At 45.7% G+C, this 24,765-nt stretch overlaps 1 protein-coding gene across 1 annotated transcript in view; it reads right to left on the reverse strand.

The window, feature by feature from the left end:
* Positions 1-959: 959 nt before the first annotated feature.
* The window catches only part of LOC127581570 (potassium voltage-gated channel subfamily KQT member 4-like), a 370,353-nt gene continuing 346,547 nt past the window's right edge, over positions 960-24,765 (reverse strand). Inside the window, exons 13-15 of the mRNA XM_052036036.1 lie at positions 12,135-12,266; positions 9,603-9,738; positions 960-1,181 (exon numbers count right to left, since the gene is read on the reverse strand). Coding sequence (XP_051891996.1) covers positions 960-1,181; positions 9,603-9,738; positions 12,135-12,266 — 490 coding nt within the window. The remainder of the gene's footprint in view (positions 1,182-9,602; positions 9,739-12,134; positions 12,267-24,765) is intronic.

A 24,765-nucleotide genomic window follows, 5' to 3' on the forward strand; every position in this document is an offset into this window, starting at 1 on the left:
AACTGTGGTGAGGTTTCATGGGAAGACTGAGAGGGATTTTGTGCTTCTGCATTTGCCAGTGCTCCTGGAATGGCCTTTCATCTTTAGTAGGACAACAAGGACAGGTGAACACAAACAGCATTAGAAAATCCCAGCCATTATAAATAAAGCAATTCTCAGCCTTATAGCCTCAAAGTCCAAATAAGGTCTCCCTCACGCAGGATTGGATCGAATTGTCCCTGAAGGTTCTTTGATAAAAAAGAATTTTCTTAGCCCTTTCTTCAACATCCCATCTTGATTAAATATGTATTCCCTCGAATGCTGGGCTAGTGAGTTAATGTCAAGTTTCTGACCACTGATAGGCAGTCGATTTCCAACAGAGTATTGACCTTGGCCAGTTCCTACAGTCACAATCCTCTGCAATCCTGCGTCTATTGACCTTGCGGTATGTTGTGTGCACCTGACTTTTCACATAATTGCTTTGGCGCAGAAAGTCAACCATAACCAGGGATCTCAGACAGACAAGGAACATAAGAAACAGTTTCATTGGAATGTTCAGAGTAGTCAATAGGAAATTCCCCCTTCTCTGGAAATCCTATCCATTATTTCTGCCAGAGTATTCTCTTTCACCACTGAGTGCCCTGTGCAGTTGCACTATTGCAGTTGGGTCTCTTCCACATGCCTTGTTTATGGATGTTCATGGGCTACGCTGATGAATGCTCTTGCCTCCTGCATCCTAGTTCATTTTCAAGTTTGGATTAGCGATGGTCCTCAAGGGCACAGAAAGTATTCCTTGAAGGTTAGGCGTTCCTGGAAGTGCTAGGATTTTCTTCAACAGTTGATGATCGATGCAGAAAAGATATTAAATTAAAATAAAAAATAATAATAATCATTTGGAAGTGTCTTCCTAAGATTTTTTGGTGTGAGTCCATGTAATTAATGTCAGCAGGGTATAGATGAGTGTGGGTCACCTGGACCTTCTAGTGACTTTCTTCAAGATTTGTATTGGTAGATATGTTCAATGTCTGGGTAGACATGGAGATATCTGTAGTGTCCACTGGGCTATGGTAGTCAGAGGTCAGGTCCTGGTCAATTAGAGGAATGTTCATCGCAGCCAGAGTCAATGCTGTGGTTGAACCTTTGCTTAAACTTTGGCTGTAGATCATCAACAACATGTCCAGCTTCTGTTCTATGGACTGTACCTGGAATGTGAAGAGAAAAGACAGAGCATGTATCCAAGGACGAAGCAAGAATATAGTTCTAAAATTCTAAATGTCCATCGTGCTTAAGGTCCATGAAACTGTGGTCAAATGGCAAATGACGATCTGGTCAGTGGTGTGGTAAACTGGTAAATTGGTAAATTGGTTTATTATTGTCACATGCAAATCTTTGTTTTGCATGCCATCCATACAGACCATTTCATCACATCAGTACATTGAGGTACTACAAGGGAAAACAATAACAGATTGCAGAATATAGTGTTAACAGTTACAGAGAAAGTGTAGTGCAGGCAGACAATAAGGTACAAGGCTGTAACGAGGTAGATTGTGAAGTCAAGAGGCGGCACAGTAGTGACCTGGGTTCAATTCTGGCCGCTGTCTGTAAGGGGTTTGTACGTTCTCCCCGTGTCTGGGTGGGTATCCTCTGGGTGCTCCGGTTTCCTCCCACATTCCAAAGACGTATGGGTTAGGAAGTTGTGAACATGCTATGTTGGCACCGGAAGCGTGGCGACACTTGTGGGCTGCCCCCAGAATACTCTACACAAAAGACGCATTTCATTGTGTGTTTTGATGTACGTGTGACTAATAAAGATATCTTGTCTTATCTTATTGTACTAGGGGACTGTTCAATAGTCATATAACAGCAGGATAGAAGCTGTCCCTGAGCCTAGTGGTACGTGCTTTCAGGCTTTTGTATCTTCTGCCCGATGGGAGGGGGAGAAGAGAGAATGTCCAGGGTGGGTGGGGTCTTTGATTATGTTGGCTGCTTTACCAAGGCAGTGAGAAGTGTAGTCCATGGAGAGGAGGCTGAGTTCTGTGATGTGCTGAGCTGTGTCCACAACTCTCTGCAGCTTCCTGTGGTCTTGGGCAGAGCAGTTGCCATACCAAACCGTGATGCATCTAGATGGGATGCTTTCTATGGTGCATCTGTAAAAATTGTATTTTGTGTGCTTGGTGTACTTGGAGATTGTAATCATGTTTCCTGCCCTTTCTTGAGAAGGAACAAACCAACACTGGGCCTGTTCTGTCACTCAGTGAAACATGATGATGATCTATGGTGTAACTCTATAATGCTTCCTTTCCTTCATTGGTTAATGAAAAATTATCAAGCTCTGATTTAAAATAATCAATTGGCCCTGCATGAACGGCTGTGCAGATAGGAGATGGAATCTGGCACCTTATTGCTCACCATGGTTCAGTGGCATTCAGCAACTCTGCTTTGGAAATGCCCTGGTTTTCCAGCTTGGGAAAGGTCTCTCAGTGATCAAAGGTCCACTAATTACCTTTATCTTCTTCTGGCAAACCAACAAGGTCTTCAGTGTAAGGGAGGGGTTTTCAGTGAGCTGTCACATGAACTTATCCCAGCAGCCAGACTGCTCCAAATGCAATGTTGTCAGCTCCAGGTAACATGCCAAGTTGGCCAAGTCGGACGCACGACAGCTGTGGCAGGGTTTGCATGCCATAAGGTGAAACTTAACACCATAACTGTCAGTGATGCTTCACTCCCGCTGACGAGCTCAACGCCTTTTATGCACGCTTTGAAGGGGAGAATAACACTACACCTGTGCGAATCCCCACAGCGTCTGGCGATTCTGTGATCATTGACTCGGAGGCCGACCTCAGAAGGGTGAACCCTCTCAAGGCGTCAGGCCCCAACAGTGAATCTGACCGGGTACTGAAAATTTGTGCCAACCAACTGGCTAGAGTTTTCAAGGACATCTTCAACCTCTCACTGCTGCAGTCAGAGGTTCCCACCTGCTTCAAAAAAGCATCAATCATACCGGTGCCCTAGAAGAGCAGGGTGAGCTGCCTCAATGACCATCACCTGGTAGCACTCACATTTACTGTGATGAAGTGCTTTGAGAGGTTAGTCATAGCTAGAATTAACTCCTGCCTGAGCAATGACCTGGACCTGCTGCAATTTGCCTACAGCCACAACAGGTCTATGGTGGACGTAATCTCACTGGCTCTCCACTCGGCTTTGGAGCACCTAGACAACAGCAAAACATATGTCAAGCTGCTGTTTATCAATTACGGCTTGGCTTTCAACACCATCATCCCCTCAGTACTAATGAAATAACTTCAAAACCTGGGCCTCTGTACCTCCCTCTGCAACGGGATCATCGATTTATCGGGAGACCACAGTCAGTGGATCAGTCATAACATCTCCACCTCGCTGACAATCAACACAGGTGCACCTGAAGGATGCGTGCTTAGCCCACTGCTCTACTCTCTCTACACTCATGACTGTGTTGCTAGGCACGGATGAAATTCCATCTATAAATTTGCTGATGCCAGCACTGTTGTTGGCAGAATCTCAAATGATGATGAGGAGGCGTACAGGAGTGAGATAGATCAGCTGGTTGAGTGGTGTCACAACAACAACCTTGCACTCAACGTCAGCAAGACCACGCAATTGATTGTGGACTTCAGGAAGGGGAAGTCGGGAGAACACACACAAGTCCTCATTGAGGGGTTAGCGGTGGAAAGGGTGAGCAGCTTCAAGTTCCTGGGCGTCAACATCTCAGAGGATCTATCTTGGGCCCAACGCATTGATACAATCATGAAGAAGGCATGCCAGTGGCTCTTACTTCATTAGGAATTTGAGGAGATTCGGTATATCACCAAAGAATCTTGCAAATTTCCAAAGATGTACAGTGGAGAGCACCCTGACTGGTTGCATCACAGCCTGGTATGGAGGCTCCAATGCGCAGGATCGCAAGAGGCTGCAGAGGGTTGTAGACTCAGCTGGCTCCACCATGGGCACAACCCTCTCCGCCATCGAGGACATCTTCAAGAGGCGGTGCCTCAAGAAGGCAGCATCTATCGCTAAGGACCCCTCACCATCCGGGACATACTCTCTTCACGTTACTGCCATCGGGGAGGAGGTACAGGAGCCTGAAGACCCACAGTCAATGATTCAGGAACAGCTTCTTCCCCTCCGCCATCAGATTTCTGAACGGTCCATGAACCCATGAACACTACCTCGTTATTCCTCTTTTGCACTATTTATTTATTTTTGTATCCTATAATAATTTTTATGTCTTGCTCTGTACTGCTGCTGCAAAACAACAAATTTCACAATGTATGTCAGTGATAATAAACTTGATTCTGATTCTGAAGTCTAGAAATTCAATTGCACAATGCTGATTTTCAACTTAATGCAAACGAAAATGGAAGCAAAACAAGTTAATGATTATTTCCAGGTTGCTTCACCTCACTCTGAAAATTTGGCCTTGTCACCTGTCTTTGGTCTGTCTGAGATGATGTCATTCCCCATACCATGGTTTCTGGAGTACTGTGGACCACCTTGCCCAGGGGTTTCCTGTTGTTAGGCACTCCTGGGAGAACCTGGGAAAGATCCAGTTGTCGTGGTCCATGTGGGTACCAACGATGTAGATAGAACAAGGAGGGAGGTTCTGCTGAGGGAATTTGAGCATCTAGGGACTAATTTAAAAAGCAGAACCAAAAATGTAATAATCTCTGGATTGGTACCTGAGCTACATGCAAATTGGCACAGGGTCAATAAGATCAGTGAGTTAAATGTGTGGCTCTAAGATTGGTGTGGGAGAAGTGGGTTTGAATTTGTGGGACATTGGGACCTGTATTGGGTCAGGAGGGAGCTGTAACAATGGGACCAGGGTCCTGGTGAATTGCATAACTAGGGCTGTGGATAGGGCTTTAAACTAAATAGCAGGGGAGTGGGTTCAACAGACTGGAAAAGTATGGATAAAGTAAAAGGGAAGGTGAGTGCAGGAGAGGTTACTGAAGTCCAGAGAATAAAAAATAAGACATAAAACTTAGAAAGGGATAAGAATTTAACTTCAGGCAACATGGAGACAAATTTGAGAAGAGTTTGGTGAATACAGCACTGAAAGTGTTATATTTGAATGCACGCAGTACACGAAATAAGGTAGATGAGCTTGTAGCGCAGTTAGAAATTGGCAGGTATGATATTGTGGGCAACACAGAGTCTTGGCTGAAAGAACATCACATCTGGGAGCTAAACATCAAAGGATACACATCCTTCGAAAAGACAGGCAGGTGGGCAAGGGGGTGGAGTAGCTATGTTGGTAAAAAAATCAAATCAAATCCTTAGCGAGGAGTGACATAGGATCAGAAGACGTAGAATCCTTGTGGGTAGAGTTAAGAAACTGCAAGGGTAAAATGACCCTGTTGGGAGTTATATACAGGCCTCCAAATAGTAGCCAGGATGTGGGGTACAAATTACAACAAGAGATAGAAAAGGTATGTAAGAGAGGCAATGTTACTGTGGTCATGGGCAACTTCAATATGCAGGTAGACTGGAAAAATCAGGTTGGCACTGGATCCCAAGACAAGGAATTTGTAGAATGCCTGTGAGATGGCTTTTTAGAGCAGCTTGTGGTTGAGCCTACTAGGGAAAAGGCGATGAACCACATTTGATTAGGGAGCTGGAAAATGACTCTGGAGAAGTAGCAATGGGGAACAAAGAAATGGTAGATAAACTGAATAAATATTTTGTATCAGTCTTCACTGTGGAAGACACCAGCAACATGCCAGAAATTTGAGAGAGTCAGGGGCAGAAGTGAATGTAGGCGCTATTACTAAGGAGAAGGTGCTCGGGGAGCTGAAAGGCCTAAAGGTAGATAAATCACCTGGACTGGATGGGCTACAACCCAAGGTTCTGAAAGAGGTAGCTGAAGAGATTGTGCAGGCATTAGTAGTGATCTTTCAAGAATCACTGGAGTCAGGAATGATTCTGGAGGACTGGAAAATTGCAAATGTCACTCCACTCTTTAAGAAGGGAGGGAGGCAAAGGATAGGAAATTATAGGCCAGTTAACCTGACTTCAGTGGTTGGTAAGACTTTAGAGCCCATTATTAAGGATGAGGTTTTGGGGTACTTGGAAGCTCATGATAAAATAGGCTGAAGTCAGCATGGTTTCCTTAAGGGGAGATCTTGTCTGACAAATCTGTGGAATTCTTTGAGGAAGTAACAGGCAGGATAGACAAAACAGAGTCAATGGATGTTGTTAACTTGGATTTTCAGAAGGCCTTTGACAAGGTGCCTCACATGAGGCTGATAAACAAGATAGGAGCCCATGGTCTTACAGGAAAGGTACTAGCATGGGTAGAAGATTGGCTGACTGGCAAAAGGCAAAGGGTGGGAATAAAGGGGGCCTTTTCTGGTTGGCTGCCGATGACTAGTGGTGTTCCGCAAGGGTTGGTGTTGGGTCCGCTACCTTTCACGTTATACGTTAATGACCTGGATGATGGAATTGATGGCTTTGTGGCAAAGTTTGTGGATGATGCAAAAATAGGTGGAGGGTCAGGTAGTGTTGAGGAAGTGGGGAGTCTGCAGAAGGACTTGGACAGGTTGGGAGAATGGGCAAAGAAGTGGCAGATGGAATACAGCGTAGGGAAGTGTGCGGTCATGCACTCTGGTAGAAGGAATAAAGGCGTAGACTATTTTCTAAACAGGGACAGAATTCAAAAGTCAGAGCTGCAAAGGGACTGGGAGTCCTAGTGCAGGATTCCGTAAAGGTTAACTTGCAGGTTGAGCTGGTATTAAGGAAGGCAAATGCAATGTTAGCATTCATTTCAAAAGGACTAGAATATAAAAGCAAGGCTTTATAAGGCATTGGTCAGACCACATTTGGAGTATTGTGAGCAGTTTTGAGCCCCATATCTAAGGAAAGATGTGCTGGCATTGGAGAGGGTCCATAGGAGGTTTACGAGAATGATCCCGAGGATAAAAGGGTGAATGTATGAGGAACATTTGATGGCTCCGGGCCTGTACTCGCTGGAGTTTAGAAGGATGAAACTTATCGAATATTGAAAGGCCTGGACAGAGTGGACGTGGAGAGGATGTTTCCAGTAGTGGGAGAGTCTAGGACCGGAGGGCACAGCATCAGAATAGAGGAATGTCCCTTTAGAACAGAGATGAGGAGGAATTTCTTTAGAGGGTGGTGAATCTTTGGAATTCATTGCCACAGACGGTTGTGGAGGCCAAGTCATTGGGTATATCTAAAGCCGAGGTTGATAGGTTCTTGGGTAGGAAGGGTGTCAAGGTTACGGGAAGAAGACGGGAGAATGGGGTTGCGAGGGAAAAATATATCAGTCATGGTTGAATGGTGGAGCTGAATGGCCTAATTCTGCTCCTATGTCTTGCTATGGTCTAACCTGGTCTTCCCAGAACAGTAAACAAATGATTTACCTTCATCCTTTGTTGATTCCCATGCACTGAACCAAACCCTTCCCACCATTCCGACATGGCTCTGTCATTTCCATCCCGACCCCTGCATCGTTTGAGGTTCCACAGATTAATCCCAAACCAGATCCCACCACCAAGTAGCGTCAGTCACTCTCTCCCTCCACTCCACCATTCACTGATCTGCCTTCTCTTTCCCACACCCCTTCATCCCACCACCATTCTGAACCTTCTAACACCCAAATATTGCACTGGAGTGATTACCCCCTCTCCCCACCCAACTGCTGAGTTCCAGTGACCACTTCCCCAGCCCCTGAGTGCCAACAACTGAAGGTAGCTGTTGGTTTCCCACCACTGTGTTGCTCTACTGCACCCTTGTGGCGGACCGGAATTTCTAGCCACCTTTGCATTTGGTTCAAAGTTCAATCACGCTTAGCAACAAATTCAGTTTCAATTCAGCCTTTCCACTGTTCAGGAGGATGAAAGTTGATCTAATCTGAGGCATACAAAATTCTTTTGGGGCTTATAAAGGTTGAGGGGATGAGGGGAGGATGTTTCTCCTGAACAGGGTGCCTGGAACCAAGGCTCACAGTCTCAGAATAAGGACCTGACCGTGCAGCAAAGAGATAAAAAGAAACTTCTTCACCCAGGCACCTCGGAATTCTCAACCCGAGAGGGCTGCGGAAGTTCAGTCATTGAGCATATTCAACAAAAGATTGGTAGCTTTTTGGAGATGATGTACAGATGGATCTTGGGGTTCAAGTCAACACCTCTCTGAAAGTGGAAATGCAAATAGATAGAGTGGTAAAGAAGGCATGTGGCGTGCTTGTCTTCAAAGCCAGGGGCACAGGGTATACGAGTCAGGAAGCAATGTTGCAGTTGTACAAAATTTTGGTTCAGCCACACTTGGAATATTGTGTGCAGTTCTGGTTGCCCCATTACAGGAAGGACATGGAGGGTTTGGAGAGGGTTCAGAAGAAGTTTACCAGGATGATGCCTGGATTAGAGGGTATTAACTGTAAGGAAAGGTTGACCAAACTTGGATTGTTTTCTCTGGAGCATCGGAGGCTGAGGGGAGACCTGTATCATTTTGAGAGGCATACATAGGGTAGACAGCCAGAATCTTATTCCAAGGGTAGAAATGTTGAATTTAGAGGTCATAGTCTTAAGGTGAGGGGTAAAGTTTAAGAGGATTGTGCGGGCAAGTTTTTTACAGAGAGTGGAAGGTGCCTGGAACACGCTGCCAGGTGTGGTGGTGGAAGCTGATATGACAGTGGTGTTTAAGAGGCTTTTAGATAGACACATGTATATGCAGAGAATGGAGGGATATGGATTAAGTGCAGGCAGAAGGGATTAGTTCAATTTGGCATCCTGCTCGGCACAGACATCGTGGGCTGAAGGGCCTGTTCCTGTGCTGTACTGTTCTATGTTCTATTGAGAGAATCCAGAGATATAACCTTAGTGTAGGAAAGTGGCAATCAGGTAAAAGATCAGCCGTGCTCATATTGAATGCTGGAGCATGTGCAAGGGGCAGAATGTCCTCTCCTGCTCCTGTTTCTCGTGTTATATTCTTAGTCCGAGATATTTGAGCCCCATTGTGTCTGAGCCCAGTTGGATGGAATACATGATGTGTGAGGCAGAGTGTTTGAATTTCTGGATGTTGTGAAGCAAGGTAGGGCAACACAGAGGGAACACAGAAACTTTTGTTAGTGTGTGTATGTTTCTGTCAAAGAACAGTGTCAGAGAAGGCAAAGAAGAAAGATTATGGAAGAACTGCATCATCAGTTGAGTGGAAAAGGAGGTCCAGAATTTAGCTGCTTGATGCAAAGAACATCTCAGGAGCAGTCTATCCTTCAGTGCAGACGTCTGATGAAGAATGACTTACACAAATTACTGGCACTTCCTTAAGCTTTGAATTTTGGATCCTCCCTTTACAAACCCACCCTCCTGCTCAATGCTGGCTTGATAATTGCACATAAGAACTGAATTAATTTTCCATTCAAACACATCACTTTATATATATTAACCTTATTTAAGACATTGGGTGCATGTGTGGTGGGTGGGGGCAAGGTAAGCTCCTAGCAACGGAGTTGTCCTTGCCCAGAACAAGCGCCGTTTACCCCTGTACCAGGCAGGTGCTCCACAGATCCTGGTGCAGTAAGGAGACAAGCAAGAGATCCAAACTCATGTTCCTTCCCCGCAATAAATTACCTGCTTCTCCACTTTTATTACACGGCCCATCATGCTCAGCTCATCGAAAGGCTCCAGCTCTGGTGGCGCTTTCTCTCCTTTCTCACGCACCTTCTTTTCTGTGGGCACCTGACCTTTCCCGATGATTTGGTCGACTCTGTGGAAGCAAAACATCAAAGCCAGCGAAAGACAAAAGCTGTTGTGATCCGAAGCTGTCGTGTTGTGACATGTGTTGTGACAGGAACCAGTGCTCCTGACTTTAGCTTTCAAAGGAATTAAAAAGGAAACAAAATCAGAGAGAAGAAAGGGTGCTGAATACACCAGTGCCCCTCCTCACTGTTAGGGGCATGCAAGGAGCTGGCAGTCTACTGGAAATTTGCAAACTATTTTCCATCCATTGACACCAATGGTCAGAAAATTGCAGGCAGTGTTATAGCGAGGTGTCTGCCGTGTGCTGTTTCAGTGACGATACAGGGTTTGGAAAAGTCCATTGGAGCCACAGAGTTGTACAGGACAGAAACGGACCCTTTGACCCACCACGTCCATGTCTTTGTCCTGTGAGGACAATCCAGGCAACAACAATGTGGAGGTGGAGTGGTTTAGGAAATGAATTTGGATGCTTAGGGCCAAGATGGCTGAGGTGGATTGATAAAAGTCACAAATATGCAAGAAGCTTGGAGCGCAGAGGTATCAGAGGATCTCCTGATTACACTCCTGAAGGCACAGAGTCAGTGAGGTCAGAGAGAGAATGAATGGTAGGGAGAAATGGGAGTCAATTCAGGGGAAACAAGAGAAAAAGGCCAAGCAGTGTCTAGGGGGAGAGAAACCGAGTTGAAATTTCAGGATGCTTCATCAGAGTTGGAAAAGTGTTTGAAGTTGAAGGGAGTGGGAGGGGTGTAGTCTCCTCAACCTGTAGATAGGGTGACCACTTTGCAAACACCTCCATTCAGTCGGCAAGGTTGTCCCTGTTGCTCTAGTTCTCCATCCCACACTGACCTCTCTGCCTTTGGCCTCCTACACTGCTCCAGTGATACCCAACATAAGCTCAAGGAACATCATCTCATCTTCCATCTAGGGATGTGGCGACCCTCGGGGCTTAATACTGAATTGAACCATTTCAGGTAACCTCTCCTCTATTTTCCCCTCTCTACAGATCTTCTGTTTTAATTTCTTTTTTTTCTCTTTAGTCTCTGCCCATTTTAAAGTTATTGTTACCTTGACGACTTCAGTCTGGACCTATCACAGACACGTCGTCTGTTCCTTCCACCACTAAAAACACGGTTGCCTTCTTACCTTTCCAGTTCTGATGAAGGATCATTGACATCAAACACTGACTCAGCTCCTCTCCCCGTGGATCTTGGCCTGCCGGGAGCTTCCAGCATTCTCTGTTTGGTTTCAGTTTCCGGGCACTTGGAATATGTTGCTCCAATTATGATTCAATTCATGGGCCAATGGCTTGGGAACGATAGGAAGAGGGAACAATTTTTCTGGGATATGTTTGGCTTGAATCAGTCTGGGACCGGTGTGCTTGTGAATTGAATAAACAGGGTCACAATAAGGCTTTAAACTAAGTGGGGGATGGACAGTTCTGGTGAGGGGAAATTATAGAAAAAATGACAGTGAAATGGGTAATGATAACCAGAGTCTATCGGGAAGGGGTTGAGCATGCAAACATAAAAGTATCTCTCCAATTATAGTCAGAGAAGGGAAAATAGTAGAAAGCTCTTCATATCATTGCATGAGGCATTTGTAACAAGGTGAATTAATCAGTAGGACGGGAAATAAATGGATCCAATCTAATATCCATTACAGAGACATGGTTGAAACCTGGCCAAGTCTGGGAAAGGAGTATTCCAGGTAGATGAACCTTTGGATGGCGGAAAAGGAGTTGGGGCTGTCCTGATAATGAAGAGTGGATGAAGGCAGTAAAACAGAAGGATCTTCTCTGAGGAAATCGAGAATTAAAATCAGTCTGGGTGAAGTTAAGAGACACCAGGGGACCGAAAACATTGGTGGTCATCAACCAGCGGCCTCCACTTAGTGGCAGTAGTGCAGGGTAGGGTATAAATCAGGAGCTCGGGGGTGCATGTAACAAGGGTAATACAATAACGATGGGGGACTTTACATATGGACTGGGCAAACCACATCAGCAGTAATAGTGTGACGGGCCAATTCATAGAGTGTACCCAAGGTGGTTTTCTAGAGCAATGTATTGAGGAATCAATGAGAGAACAGACTATTTTATTGAAAATTCTTATGTCTGCATTTAAATGTCTTCATGACCAAGTCTCCTTATTTCCCTAAACCGCTCTTGACCAGTTTTTTCACATTAAAGGTGCTATATAAATGCAAGTTGTTCCAGAAGCCAGACCCCACAGAGCTGTGGCAGGTATCTCTCTGGAGGACCTCTCGCTGTAGCGCAGAAAGGAAATGGATGGAGAAAACTTATACTAACCACTGCTTCCAAACCCCGGGCTAGTCTGTGCAAGAAGAAACACGACAACCAGTTCCATGGACCCTGAGAGGCTGACTCAGAGCCGGCGTTAGACTGACCTGGACTGGAGGCTCTTGATCCGGCCCAACATGTCCAGGTGGCCTGCAGAGTATTGCTCTATCACATCTTTGACATCATACGGTCGCAAGGTCTCTTTAAATTTCCTCTTTGCTACCAGAAATTTCAGAATCCTGGAGGAGAAGTGTGGAAAAGCATTAGGGCTACTCAATAGCAGTTGGATTAGTGCTTGTTACGTGGCTGTGGGTTAATGTATAATCAGACCACTGTGGCCAAGGTCATAGCTGAGAAGAATTATTTCTACTTATTTCGAGACAATATGTTTTCTGTCTTTGTTTCATTGCCCAGTTATTGGGTTGGTGATAGTAACTCATTCAACAAAACTGTTGCACCATTATTTAGCCTTCATGGGAGGATTTGCATGTTTGACTGGAGCGGTGATAATGTGTGACTTAATACAAATATCTTTAGTATTATCAGGGGCTAGTGTGCAATACCACAAATGAATATATTCCATTAATATGGGTTCACATTATGTCAGAAATAAGAAAGAGAAACAGCTTTTATTACTTTTTATAACTACAGACTTCAAACCACAAGCACATTCACAATATGGAATCATTTATTTTATCAAGGTGGGGTTAGTCATTCACTAAGATGAAGTTAGTGGGGCTGTCATTGGTGCTTAAGAGGTCAGAGGACAGAAAAGTTCTTCTAAATCAAATAACTGCAGATGCTGGGAACCTGAAACAAAAACAGAAAATGCTGGAAACACTCAGCAAGTCAGGCAGCGTCTGTAGAAAGAGAAACAGGGTTAATGTTCCAAGTTTCATAAGAATTCTTCAACCTGAAATGTTAACTCTGTCTCTCTTTCCACACATGCTGCCTGACCTGCGGAGCCCTTCGACCACTTTCTGTGACAGTTCTTGTGTTGAGGACAGAAGCTGTCCAGAGTACATGCGATGCAGTTGAATTGTGGAGATTCAGTCCAGAGATAGAATGCATAGAAAGAGGCCACACAGATCAGAACTCTGTGTTGATTCATTACATCACATCCATCACACTCCTGCTCACTCCCCATGTCTGTTAAGACAGTGGATGCTCCTTCTGATGAAAATAAGTCTTTCCCAAGCAATTATTTAGAAAATAGAACATTACAGCACAGTACAGGCCCTTTGGCCCACAATGTTGTGCTGGCATTTTAACCTGCTCTAAGATCTAGCTAACCCTTCCCTCCCACATAGCCCCCTACTTTTCTATCATTCATGTGTCTATCTAAGATTCTCTTAAATGTCATAATGTATCTGGCCCACAACCTCTGCAGGCAGTGCGTTCCACACACCCACCACTCTCTGTGTAAAAAACTTGCCCCTGACATCCCCCTTATACCTTCCTCCAGTCACCTTAAAATTATGCCCCCTCGTGTTAGCCATTGTCGCCCTGGGAAAAAGTCTTTGACTGTTGACTCGATCTATGCCTCTTATCATCTTGTACACCTCTATCAAGTCATCTCTCATCCTTCTCCTCTCCAAAGAGAAAAGCCCTAGCTCACTCAACCTATCCTCATAAGACGTGCTCTCCCATCCAGGCAGCCCTGGTAAATCTCCTCTGCACCCTCTCTAAAGCTTCCACATCCTTCCTATAATGAGGCGACCAGAACTGAACACAATACTCCAAGTGTGGTCTGACCAGAGTTCTATAGAGCTGCAACATCACCTCGCGGCTCTTGAACTCAATACCCTGACTAATGAAGGCCAACACACCATATGCCTTCTAACAACCCTATTGACATGTGTGGCAACCTTGAGGGATCTATGGATGTGGACCCCAAGATCCCTCTGTTCCCTGTTAAAAGAATTTATTTACCATGATTTGACACTTTTAAAAACATGCCATGTTCTAACCATCCTCTGGGTAAATTGCTTTTGTGTATAAATTACAATTCACTGTAATGACCTTAAATCTGTGCACCTTGATGGAAGTATCAGCACTAACACCATTCACTCTTTTATTCCCTTTGGAATTCTGACATACAGCATGGTGAGCAGTTAGATCCAGCACGCAGTAAGGTTCAAGTCTGTTAGGACCACAGCTTGCATGAAACTTGGAGAGGAACCTAGGTGAAGGAGACCCCATCAAAACATCATCTCTCATATCATATGTATGTTTATGACATCAAAGGAGGCCACTTGGCCCATAGAGTCAATGCTGGCAATCTCATCAATATCATCTCCCAGATTCTCCTGTCAGCCATCTGCACCAGGGGATCTTACAGCGGCCAATTAACCTACCACCAGCATGTCTTTGCCCTTCCTACCTGAAGTAGTAAAAAAAAAGTAAGGGCTTGCAATTGTACGCTGCTCTTCATTTACACACCTTTGATTCACTCCAAGCACACAGACAAAGACGTGTTATTAACTGTTGTCATTGTTTCAATACAGGAAGCAGACAGCCAATGTGCATAAAGGAAGTTTTGACTATGTGGTGATCATCAAAGAAGTTGACTTTTGACCCTGTTGAGAAAGGGATAAAAACTGGGCAGGATTCCTAATCAACTTTTCAAAACCTGTTTTCGTCAGACAAGTGTCCACTGTCTTACAAAAGGTTTATTTTCTTAGTGATTGGCTGTTATTTTTCTGATGGTAAGAGTGCCTCCTGGTGCTAGTGAGGGCTTCTGTTTCAGAACTCCTCGTCTGACACTGCAGCAGTACTTGCAGGAGGGGTGGCTAACTGTTGTACATGAACAGGGCGAGGCAGACTTTTTCCCAGGGTGACAATGGTTAACACGAGGGTACGTAATTTTAAGGTGATTGGAGCAAGGTATAAGGGGATGTCAGGGTTAAGTTTTTTACACAGAGAGTAGTGGGTGCATGGAACGCACTGCCTGCAGAGGTTGTGGGAGCAGATCCATTAGGGACATCTAAGAGACTCTTAGATAGACACAGTGCCTCAAGAAGATGTCATCCATCATTAAGGACCCTCACCATCCGGGACATGCCCTCTTCTTGTTATGACCATCGGGGAGGAGGTATCGGAGCCTGAAGATCCACACTCAATGTTTCAGGAACAGTTTCTTCCCCTCCGCCATCAGGTTTCTGAATGGTCCATGAACCCATGAACACTATCTCGTTATTCCATTTTTTTGCACTATTTATTTATTTTGCAATTTATAGTAATTTTTATGTCTTTGCACTGTACTGCTGCCACAAAACAACAAATTTCACAACATATAAGTCAGTGATAATAAACCTGATTCTGATTCTGATGAAAGATCTGCCATCTGAAATGTTGTTAGTGGACCATTGAGACAGGGGGTGCAGTCATGGAAGGATGAACGGATCATTCTCTGAGAGTCGTGCCTTACTAAGTAATGGGTAGATTGATCCTTGGGACAGTTGTGTGCACGTGCAGGACTCAGTTTGTGGTGTAGAGGAGTAGAGGGAAAGAGAGAGGTATCTCAGTTGCTGTAATCACTTATCCTCAAGTGAAGCTATTGTACCATAGTCCCCCCCTTCCATAACCACTCACTCACTCCACTGACGTACAGTAGGGGCAGTTTGTACCATCTACAGGATGCACTGCAGCAACTCACCAAGACTCCTTAGACAACACCTTCCAAACCCACAACATCTACCATCTAGAAGGACAGGGGCAGCAAAAGCCTGGAGACCACCACTCCTCCAAGCCACACACCATCCTGAGTTGGAAATATATCGCCGTTCCTTCACCGTCACTGGATCAAAGTCCTGGAACTCCTTCCCTAACAGCATTGTGGGTACACCCACACCTCAAGAACTGCAGCGGTTCAAGTAGGTAGCTCACCACCACCTTCTCAAGGGCAACTAGGGACGGGCAATTAAATGCTGGCTCAGCCTACGAAGCCCACAGCCCTTGAATGAATAAAAAAATAGTATAAGGAATCCTGGTCTTTTTACTATAAGTCCCTGTTCAGGACTCTGCTCATCTGGCAGTAATTTGGTACCCTACCTGGTGTACAAGTAGGGGACATAGGGGAGAAGGCTTGAGGGGACTCCTGTTCCTGTTTTCTAGGTAGGCTGGGTGAGACACCAGTCCCAACACTCAATTCTGAAATGGGGCAGGTTGGGTTTCATTTCATTGAAAACATTCCCCTATTTAGATTTTATTAAGGCTGCTGATCTGTTGTTGGACAGAGAGATGGCAGGCAGTTTCGTGTGGAAAATGTGGCATACTGTCATAGGGTTACATACACAGCACGGAAACAGTCCCCTCCTGCCCACTGAGTCTCTGCAACCCAACTCCTACATTAATTCCAGTTTTTATCCTCCCCACATTCCCATCAACTCCTCCCAGATTCTACCCTTTACCGACACACTTGGGACAACTTACAGCAGCCAATTAACCCACCAGCCCGCATGCCTTTAGGGTGTGGGTGGGAAACTGGTGCACCCAGAGGAAACCCACACGGTCACAGGGACAACGTGCAAACTCCACGCAGACAGCGCTGGAGGTTGGGATTGAGACCGGGCAACTGATGCTGTGAGCCAGTGGCTCCGGTAGATGATTCATTTTGAACAAGGATATTGTAACATTTGAAATGGAGTAAAGACTGCAGAGATATGGGTCATTAAACCTGTTAGCACAAATACATAAATCTACAGAAATGTCCCCATTACATACAGACAGTTCCACCCTGACAGGAACAGGCTGTCTATAAACATACATCGTTCCACTCAGGTTACTGACTGCACTGCGCTGTGTGACCTGTATGTTCAGCACAAATAAAACAGAACCAGTTTGGACCAAAAGTGCTGAAAACAATCAGGAGCAATTTTAATGGATATTACTTAATGATCGGGGATGATCCTCCTCAGATCTCACCTTGAATGAAGATGTGAAGCTAATCATCATGAATAGGTTAACACTGCCAATGATCAACCGCCCGAAAACCCGGCACCTTTGGGACTCTGGTAGTGCTGGACAAGAAGATTTTCTAAACTGTGCGGGGCAAGTTTTTTACACAGAGAGTGGCGAAGCCCACTATTGATGTTGAATGATACTGAGCAGGTTGATCATTGGAAGTGTAAATGCACTGCCAGGGGTGGTGATGGAGGTAGATATGATAGACGCATTTAAGAGGGTCTTAGATAGGCATGTGAACATGCAGAGAATGGACCACGTGTAGGCAGAAGGGATTACTTTAATTTGGTGTCATTTGCTTAATTAGTTCTGCACAACATTGTGGGGTGAAGGGCCTGTTCTTATGCTGTGCTGTTCTATGTTCTATTGGATGTTACGCCTATTAATACCAAACACACTTTTATTTCACTTTTTTTTACATATCACACACAGCAGTATAAGAAATGCTCCGGTGAACATGGGAATGGGAAATATACAAGCACTCTGGACCCCAGCTCCAGCCACGACCTTTCCACATTCCTGAACCCCTGAATTCCCATCTCCAACCCCAAAACTTCAGCCGCACCATCCGGATTGCTCCGTCTGCACTCTGGATTATCAGGGTTAACTAGTAACTAGTGTTAAAACTTGAAAGCTACAGCAAGCCGATCAACAATTCAAAGGGAAACTCTTGTGTGGATCTCACCTTCAACAGGACTTGATTCAAAGTTTTACCTCAGTGACACTGACCACACCTCATCACTACGAATCTAAGTAGAATACGTTTTATTTCAATTAGTTCATTTGTTAATCCTTGCTTGCCTTAGAGTTGCAAATATTCTGGATGGGTTCTGTAAAAGTTTTCAGTGCACTTCTTAACATTTTTTGCTTGGAGTTAAATTCTCAATGAAAATTTGACCAAAGTTACTATAACTACTTTTGTTTACCTCTTTAAACAATCTGGAACCCTCCCAGGAGAAACTATGTTTGGGATAAAAGCAAATATACAGCAGGGGCCAAAATAACAAAGTACACAAAACAAGACGTCAAACGAGGCTTTCCTCTTGGAAGCCGAGCCCAGAGCTATATGCTAACAGTACATACTTCAGTTTCCCCCAAAACAATGGCTTTATTTTGCTAGGTGTTCCTGCAGCTTAATTGCTGGGAAGTGCCCTGCTGGTCTATTTAACTGATTTTTAGTCTATGTGAGTCTCAGGGTAGGTGCTGAGGTTAGATGCTGCTGGTTCTCTGGATTGGTATCCATGTCTTCCCAACATAGAGGTTGCAGCAATGAAACAACGATGTTTCATTTATGGGTTCAAGTCCGTCTATTACGAGTAGTCAGATGGGCAACAACTGTTAGCTGTAAGAGGTATGCCTGAAGTGCCTGGAAGCAGAAGCAATCTTATATCCAAAGGTTGCTAAGTCACAATGTAGAGATCTGTAAAAGGCCATCACATGCAAAAGTCACAGAACGAGAAAGGATGAGCAGATTTTTTGAAGCTAGAACACTTGTGGTTTTCTATATATTCTGTGCTGTCTTTCCCTTGATTTGTTTGATGGGACAATGCAGTGAGAGCTTTGCTCTGTAAATGCCCGTTAACTCTGAACCTAATGCTGCTTTACTCCATATCTACCCTGCTCTGGGAGTGTTGGACGAAACAATGCAGTACTCTGTCAGTATGTCTGAACTCAATGCTGAATTTTCAATGCTATTTGGGATCACAAAATGGAATCCCCTCCTTGCCACACCTCGGCTGTAGTGTTGCCGGGAGAGTCGGATTTAATGTGTCACCGCTTGCAGCTCAACACAACTCATTCACAAAGCTCAGCATCAGCTTCAACAATATCTACCATTTCCCCTCCACCATCCTACCAATGGCAGCACTTTCCCCTCATTAAGTACCTACCTCCTCTGTGAGAACTGCCACTGTCACTTCCATCTCCAAGAAACCTACCCTGAACCACATCAACAATTTGCTCCCGCATTGAACAGAAGAACATATGAAACATGAGCAGGAGGAGGCCATCTGGCCCATTGAGCCTGCTCCGCCGTTCAATAAGATCACGGCTGATCTGGCTGTGGACTCAGATCTACCTCCCCATAACCGTTAATTCCCCTACTATACAAAAATCTATCTAACTGTGTCTTAAATATATTTAATGAGGTCGCCTCTGTTTCCCTGGGCAGAGAATTCTACAGATTCACTGCTCTCTGGGAAAAACAGTTTCTCCTTATCTCCGTCCTAAATCTATTCCCTGGAATCTTAAGGCCATGTCCCCTCGTTCTAGTCTCACCCACCAGTGGAAACAACCTTCCTGCCTCTATCTTATCTATCCCCTTCATAATTTTATATGTTTCTATCGGATCCCCTGAGATAAAGTCTATTCCCATGTGGCACCACAACCACTGGCTTTCACTATTCGACATGCATTGCTTTCCAATCCAGCTCCCTGCCTCTCTTCCACTTTGCCTTGCGCCATCTTCAATATCCTTGGAATTCTGCGGAATCTCCTCTCTACAGCCCACCTCACTGTCTCCTACTGTTGCTACCAAGAAAAACAGGAACATAGGAGGTGTCGGAAACAGGAGCAGGAGTAGGCTGCAGGAAAACATCACAATGGGCTCAATCAGCAAACAAAGTTTGAATTGATCCAGAAATTAAGATATTGAGGTCAAAAGCTTGACTAAAAGAGGTGGGTTTAAGGAGATTTTCGAGGAGGAAAGTGATACAGAGAGAGGTGGCAAGAGTTAGGGAGGGAGATCCAGAGTTTAGGGCCCAGTCAGCTGAAGCCATGCTCAGCAGAGGCCAGACGTGGAGCATCTGGAGGATCTCAGAGGGCTGGAGGGTCGAGGGAGATCACACAGATAGGGAAGGATGTGCCCAAGGAGGGACTCGAAATCAAGGGTGAGATTTTTGAGACAGTCGGTTGCTCGACCAGGGGCCAAAGTCAGGCAGTGAGCACAGGAATGAAGGGAGTTGGTGGGTGTCAGGGCCGAGGTGAGCTCAGGTATAAGGGGTGGGAGGTCAGCCCAGGGAGCAGTAAAATATTCACGTGTGGAGCCAATAAAGGAAGTGTTGCAGCAAGGATACGCAGAGAGGGTAGAGGGGAAGGAGTATGATTTGGAGATGGATTAGGCCAGTGCTTGGTCCTGGAGTGGCTGGAGGACCAGAACCCGTGTCAAGGTTGCAAGCAGAGTGCTTCAGACCTGGGCAGTGACTGGGAGAGGAACAGGATTGGAGACGGAGTTGCTTCGGTGTCTGAATGCAACGATCTTCGTCTCCCCAAGCCATCGATCATCACTGAATTCCCATTGGATTGAATGCCGGCAGTTGGAAGCCTTCTCTTGCACTGGCTGCACAGTCAACTCTGGCACCCTGAAGATCCACCCTTTTCAGTCAATGTTACACCATCCCTTAATGATACCCTTCAGAAGCACTGGGCTGGTTTGCAAATGGATGCTGATCACAACTGCCACCACCAAAACATGTTACTGAAGCAAAGTGTGCTTGAAATGTTGTCACTGTTGTAATGTAGGAATACAATAACCAATCTTCCCACAGCAAGATCCCATAAACAATAACTAAAAGATAGCAACACATTCAGAGATACCTTGTTCATTAATAGTCTCTCAAGCTACAGATTTCTCTGGCTGAACTTTAGCAAGTCTGAGTGGATGGGCGGATAGCTTGTCTTCTGAGATGGAGACAGAGAGTTCAAGAAAGGGGAGAGAGGTGTTGGAAATGGTCCAAGTGAACTTGAGGGCAGGGCGGAGGTTAGTAGCAAAGTTGATGAAATTGACAAGTTCCGCATGGCTACGGGAGGCAACACCAATGCAGTCGTAGATGTAGAAGAGTAAAAATTGGGGAGGGGTGCCAGAATAGGTTTGGAGCAAAGACTACCCCATGTAGCCAATGAAAAGGTAAGCATAGCTAGGGCCCAGGTGAGTGCCGGTGGATAGTTTGCCTTCAGAGGTTGTCGGTGGGTAGTTTGTCCCCTGGATCCACTTATTGCCTGCCAGCTCTCGCTCCTGCCTTTCACCTCTTTATACCAGATGAAGGGCCTGGACCCAAAACGTCGATGGTCCATTTCCCTCCACAGATGCTGCCTGACCTGCTGAGTTCCCCCAGTAGTTTATCAAGACTTGAGGCTATCATTTGGTGTCGATAAGTTCCTCCAATTATTTAGAACATAGAACAGTACAACACAACACAGGCCCTTCGGCCCACAATGTTGTGCCGACCTTTAAACCTCACCTAAGACTATCTAACCCCTTCCTCCCACATATCCCTCTATTTTAAATTCCTCCATATGCTTATCTAGTAATCTCTTGAATTTGACCAATGTACCTGCCTTCACCACCGCCCCAGGCAGCGCATTCCATGCACCAACCACTCTCTGGGTAAAAAACCTCCCTCTGATATCTCCCTTGAACTTCCCACCCATTACCTTAAAGCCATGCCCTCTAGTATTGAGCATTGGTGCCCTGGGAAAGAGGTGCTGGCTGTCCACTCTATCTATTCCTCTTAATATTTTGTACACCTCTATCATGTCTCCTCTCATCCTCTTTCTCTCCAAAGAGTAAAGCCCTAGCTCCCTTAGTCTCTCCTCATTTGGCCTTGATTCCATTGACTTCCTGAGTGGAGTCAGGAAGCATGGAACTTTGGCATGCTTTCCCCCTCCAGGCTCCGCATTACTTCCGTGAGCAATATACTCTGCTTCTGTCTGATGAAGTGTTAAACCTGTCCACTGTCTCGGTGGATGTAAAAGTCTCCCCTCCCGTACCGTCTAGTATTGTTTCAAGGAACAAGGGAGTTCCCACCACCTTCCCCACAACGTCCTGCTACTTGTTTCCCTTGATCAACATTTCCAAAGCAAGTTATAGGCTTGAAATCACTTTGGTGTTTATCGTGTGTGGGAATTGTCTGCTACACTTCCTATGCCAGTGTCTATACTCCAGCAGGACTTGTCAAGTTGTGAAGCAAGAGTTACAGAGTGGTCTAGCACAGGCCCTTCTGCCCACCACATCCTTGCTCACCTTGTTACAAATCCCATCAGGACCGTATCCTTGCCCACTCAGGTATCTGTCTAAATGCCCCTTAAATGTAGTGCGTGTAAATGAAGCAAGCTGGAATGTGCTGGAAGAGGTATGAAGGGAACCATTTGTGTGAAACTCTCTTTATCCCATTTCCCTTCTGTCAGGTAGTGACACCTAATCCACAACTTTATCTCCACCAGCTTCTGCATCCCCTTCCCTACCTTCACCGTCCACATTCAAAGCAGTGACTCCCACACCTTGGCCCTCTCCCACTTCCCCTCACTCGGTACCCTAGTGAGCCAAGCCCGCTGGATGTCTTCAAGACCTCCAGTGGCCTCACCTTCTCCGACCTCTTACATTCACTCATCTCCTGCTCCTGCAACACTTTCCCCTCCTCCTCTCTGGCTTCTCCCCTGACATCAGGTATCGCTCCTCCTACCACCAATCCAGCACCTATGCACCAAAGTCCCCCCCTACCGCTCCTCTCCACCTTGCCATCTCCATCTAGCCCCCTGTACATCTCACCCTGGACTGAGCTTTCCAATTCCCAGCTAGACCTTCAATCCCGCTTCAATCCCGCTTTCCTGGGCTCAGAGGCCAGAATATCCCTCCTGCTCTGATTGACAGACACATTCAAATGTTTTCTTACACAAAGACTGCTCCAAAGTAGCCAGTTATTTCATTACCAACGCACGTACAGGAAGAGTGATTACTTGCACAAGGTACAAGAGAGGGAGTATTCCATGCGTAAATCCCTAACTCCGGACAATATTCCCAATACATGCAGAGGCTTTGCGTGAACATCCTTCCACCAGCTCCTGTTCCAAGAGATGGTGATTGCCGCCCACTCTCCCAGTGCTCACACATTGGTCCTTTGTCAGCCAGTCCAGAGACAGCTCCATCCCAGTCTCGTAATGAAGTGCTTAAACCAACTGCAACTTCCCAGAGCTGTACTCCAATGACATAACTTACACCCCAGTTCTTACCTCACAGCAACGTGGTCGGGCCCCGTACATGGGCCACACCTTCCTAGCACTTTTCTGACTCAATTACAGGCAGCTTAGCGTAGCACAGCACTGAGGAAGTAGCTCAGTCTGTTCCCTCTACCAAGGCTCCATCACCTGGATGGAAGTTTCCCAGTGCTATGCAGAGACCAAGACCATTTACACAGCAGCTCTGCTTGTCCACATTGCAGCCAAATTCTGCTCCTACAGACGGCTCCTACCCAGCACTCCACGGAAGTTCCTTAAACACACCATTCTTTCTCAAGGCTATTCTGTCAGACATTACACAAGACTGTTCCCTCACTGCCATGTACTGAATCCGATTGCCTCAACACTATACCAAGACTCTTTAAGTCGTTACGTCGAGTTTATTGCCATTTGCACAAGTGCATGTGTGCACAGGTGCAATGAAAGACTTGCTTGCAGCACATAGCATCGGATGCACAACCTTCACAAGAGAAATATAAATTAAACGTAAATTGTACAAAATTTCAATCCCTGTTTTCCCTCTGCCTCCCTTGTCCTCTGGTCTGTCATCTTCCTCCTCTGATCCTATTCCCACAGTGGATCTTCAGGGAAGGCACAGAGACTGAGAGTTATCCCTTGGGATTAAAAGGACGGAGGGGTGAAGTTCAAAGTCAAAGTCTTTTAGCGAAGACCACATCGTTCCAGGCAACACAGAGGGCCTGTCACTCTGATTGGTTCCTCACACCTCTATACTCAGGCTCAGTGTAGTACAAGGAAGGTGAGTCTGTACAAGGAGATAAAACAAATTTGATGATAAGAGTGACGGGGGAGTGGCAGAGAGAGCAAAAAAGGGGTCAGGCAGTGGCTGTGCAGTGAGGAATAGAGTTAACGGCCCCACTCTCACTCCTCGTCAGCCTGCGGTTTCCACACTGGCCAGCAGGCTCTGGACTTCTGTGCAGAACATCCTGGGGGTCAGAACCGCCCTCCTACTCCACCACCAGAGTCAGCAGTGAGCTGGGGGATGGGGGCGAGGGGGGGGATGATGGGCTGTGCTGAGGGCAGATGCCCACGATGTTCACTTAACACTGGGCATCAAACCCCTTTTAGAAAAGGGAACTAAGTGGATTCTTAATTTTATTTTAATTAGTATTAAAATTGACATCAGATAAATGTGCTTTGTATAAATTTATGGTTTAAATGATCAATTATTAAATTCTTCTTCAGCTGTTTTTTAGTGCCTCTTAAAGCGACTCAGAAACAATAGAAAAGCAGTGAACTGTCTAACGGCTCGCAGTGATCCATTGCCTGAGGTCTAGTCACTGCTCACTGACCTCTCCCACTCATTGGAGGCTGCAAGGTATAGAAGCTCAGCTGGATGTGGGGGGTTGGGGGGTAGCGAGAGGTCAGTGTTAAACATGTTCTTGCCCGGTGTTTGTGGTCCAAGGAGAGTCTGGCTGATGTTAGCAGCTGGATCTGTTTTCACTCTGCAGGAGGGGTTCACTTTCACACGCCATTCCCTTCTGTGTCTTACCCCTGCCTTGGAAAGGAGCCAGGGATTTCTGAGCATCTCCAATTCTATAAAAGCCAGTGCAAGATACTTTTGAACTAACTTCAGGCTCTACCTCCAAGCAGATGTACTCCGGTTGACCTCAGTAGGAGTTTATTTGCAGCAAGCAGGACTTTGGAGTTTGGTCATGTTCAGCTTGAGCAGCAGGATATCAGACAGTGCATGTACTCAGCAGAGAGGTTCTGGCAGTCAATGGTCAACCACCCTGTACCTCC

The sequence above is a fragment of the Pristis pectinata genome, chromosome 22 (genome assembly GCF_009764475.1).
Source record: "Pristis pectinata isolate sPriPec2 chromosome 22, sPriPec2.1.pri, whole genome shotgun sequence".
Lineage (NCBI taxonomy): Eukaryota > Metazoa > Chordata > Chondrichthyes > Rhinopristiformes > Pristidae > Pristis > Pristis pectinata.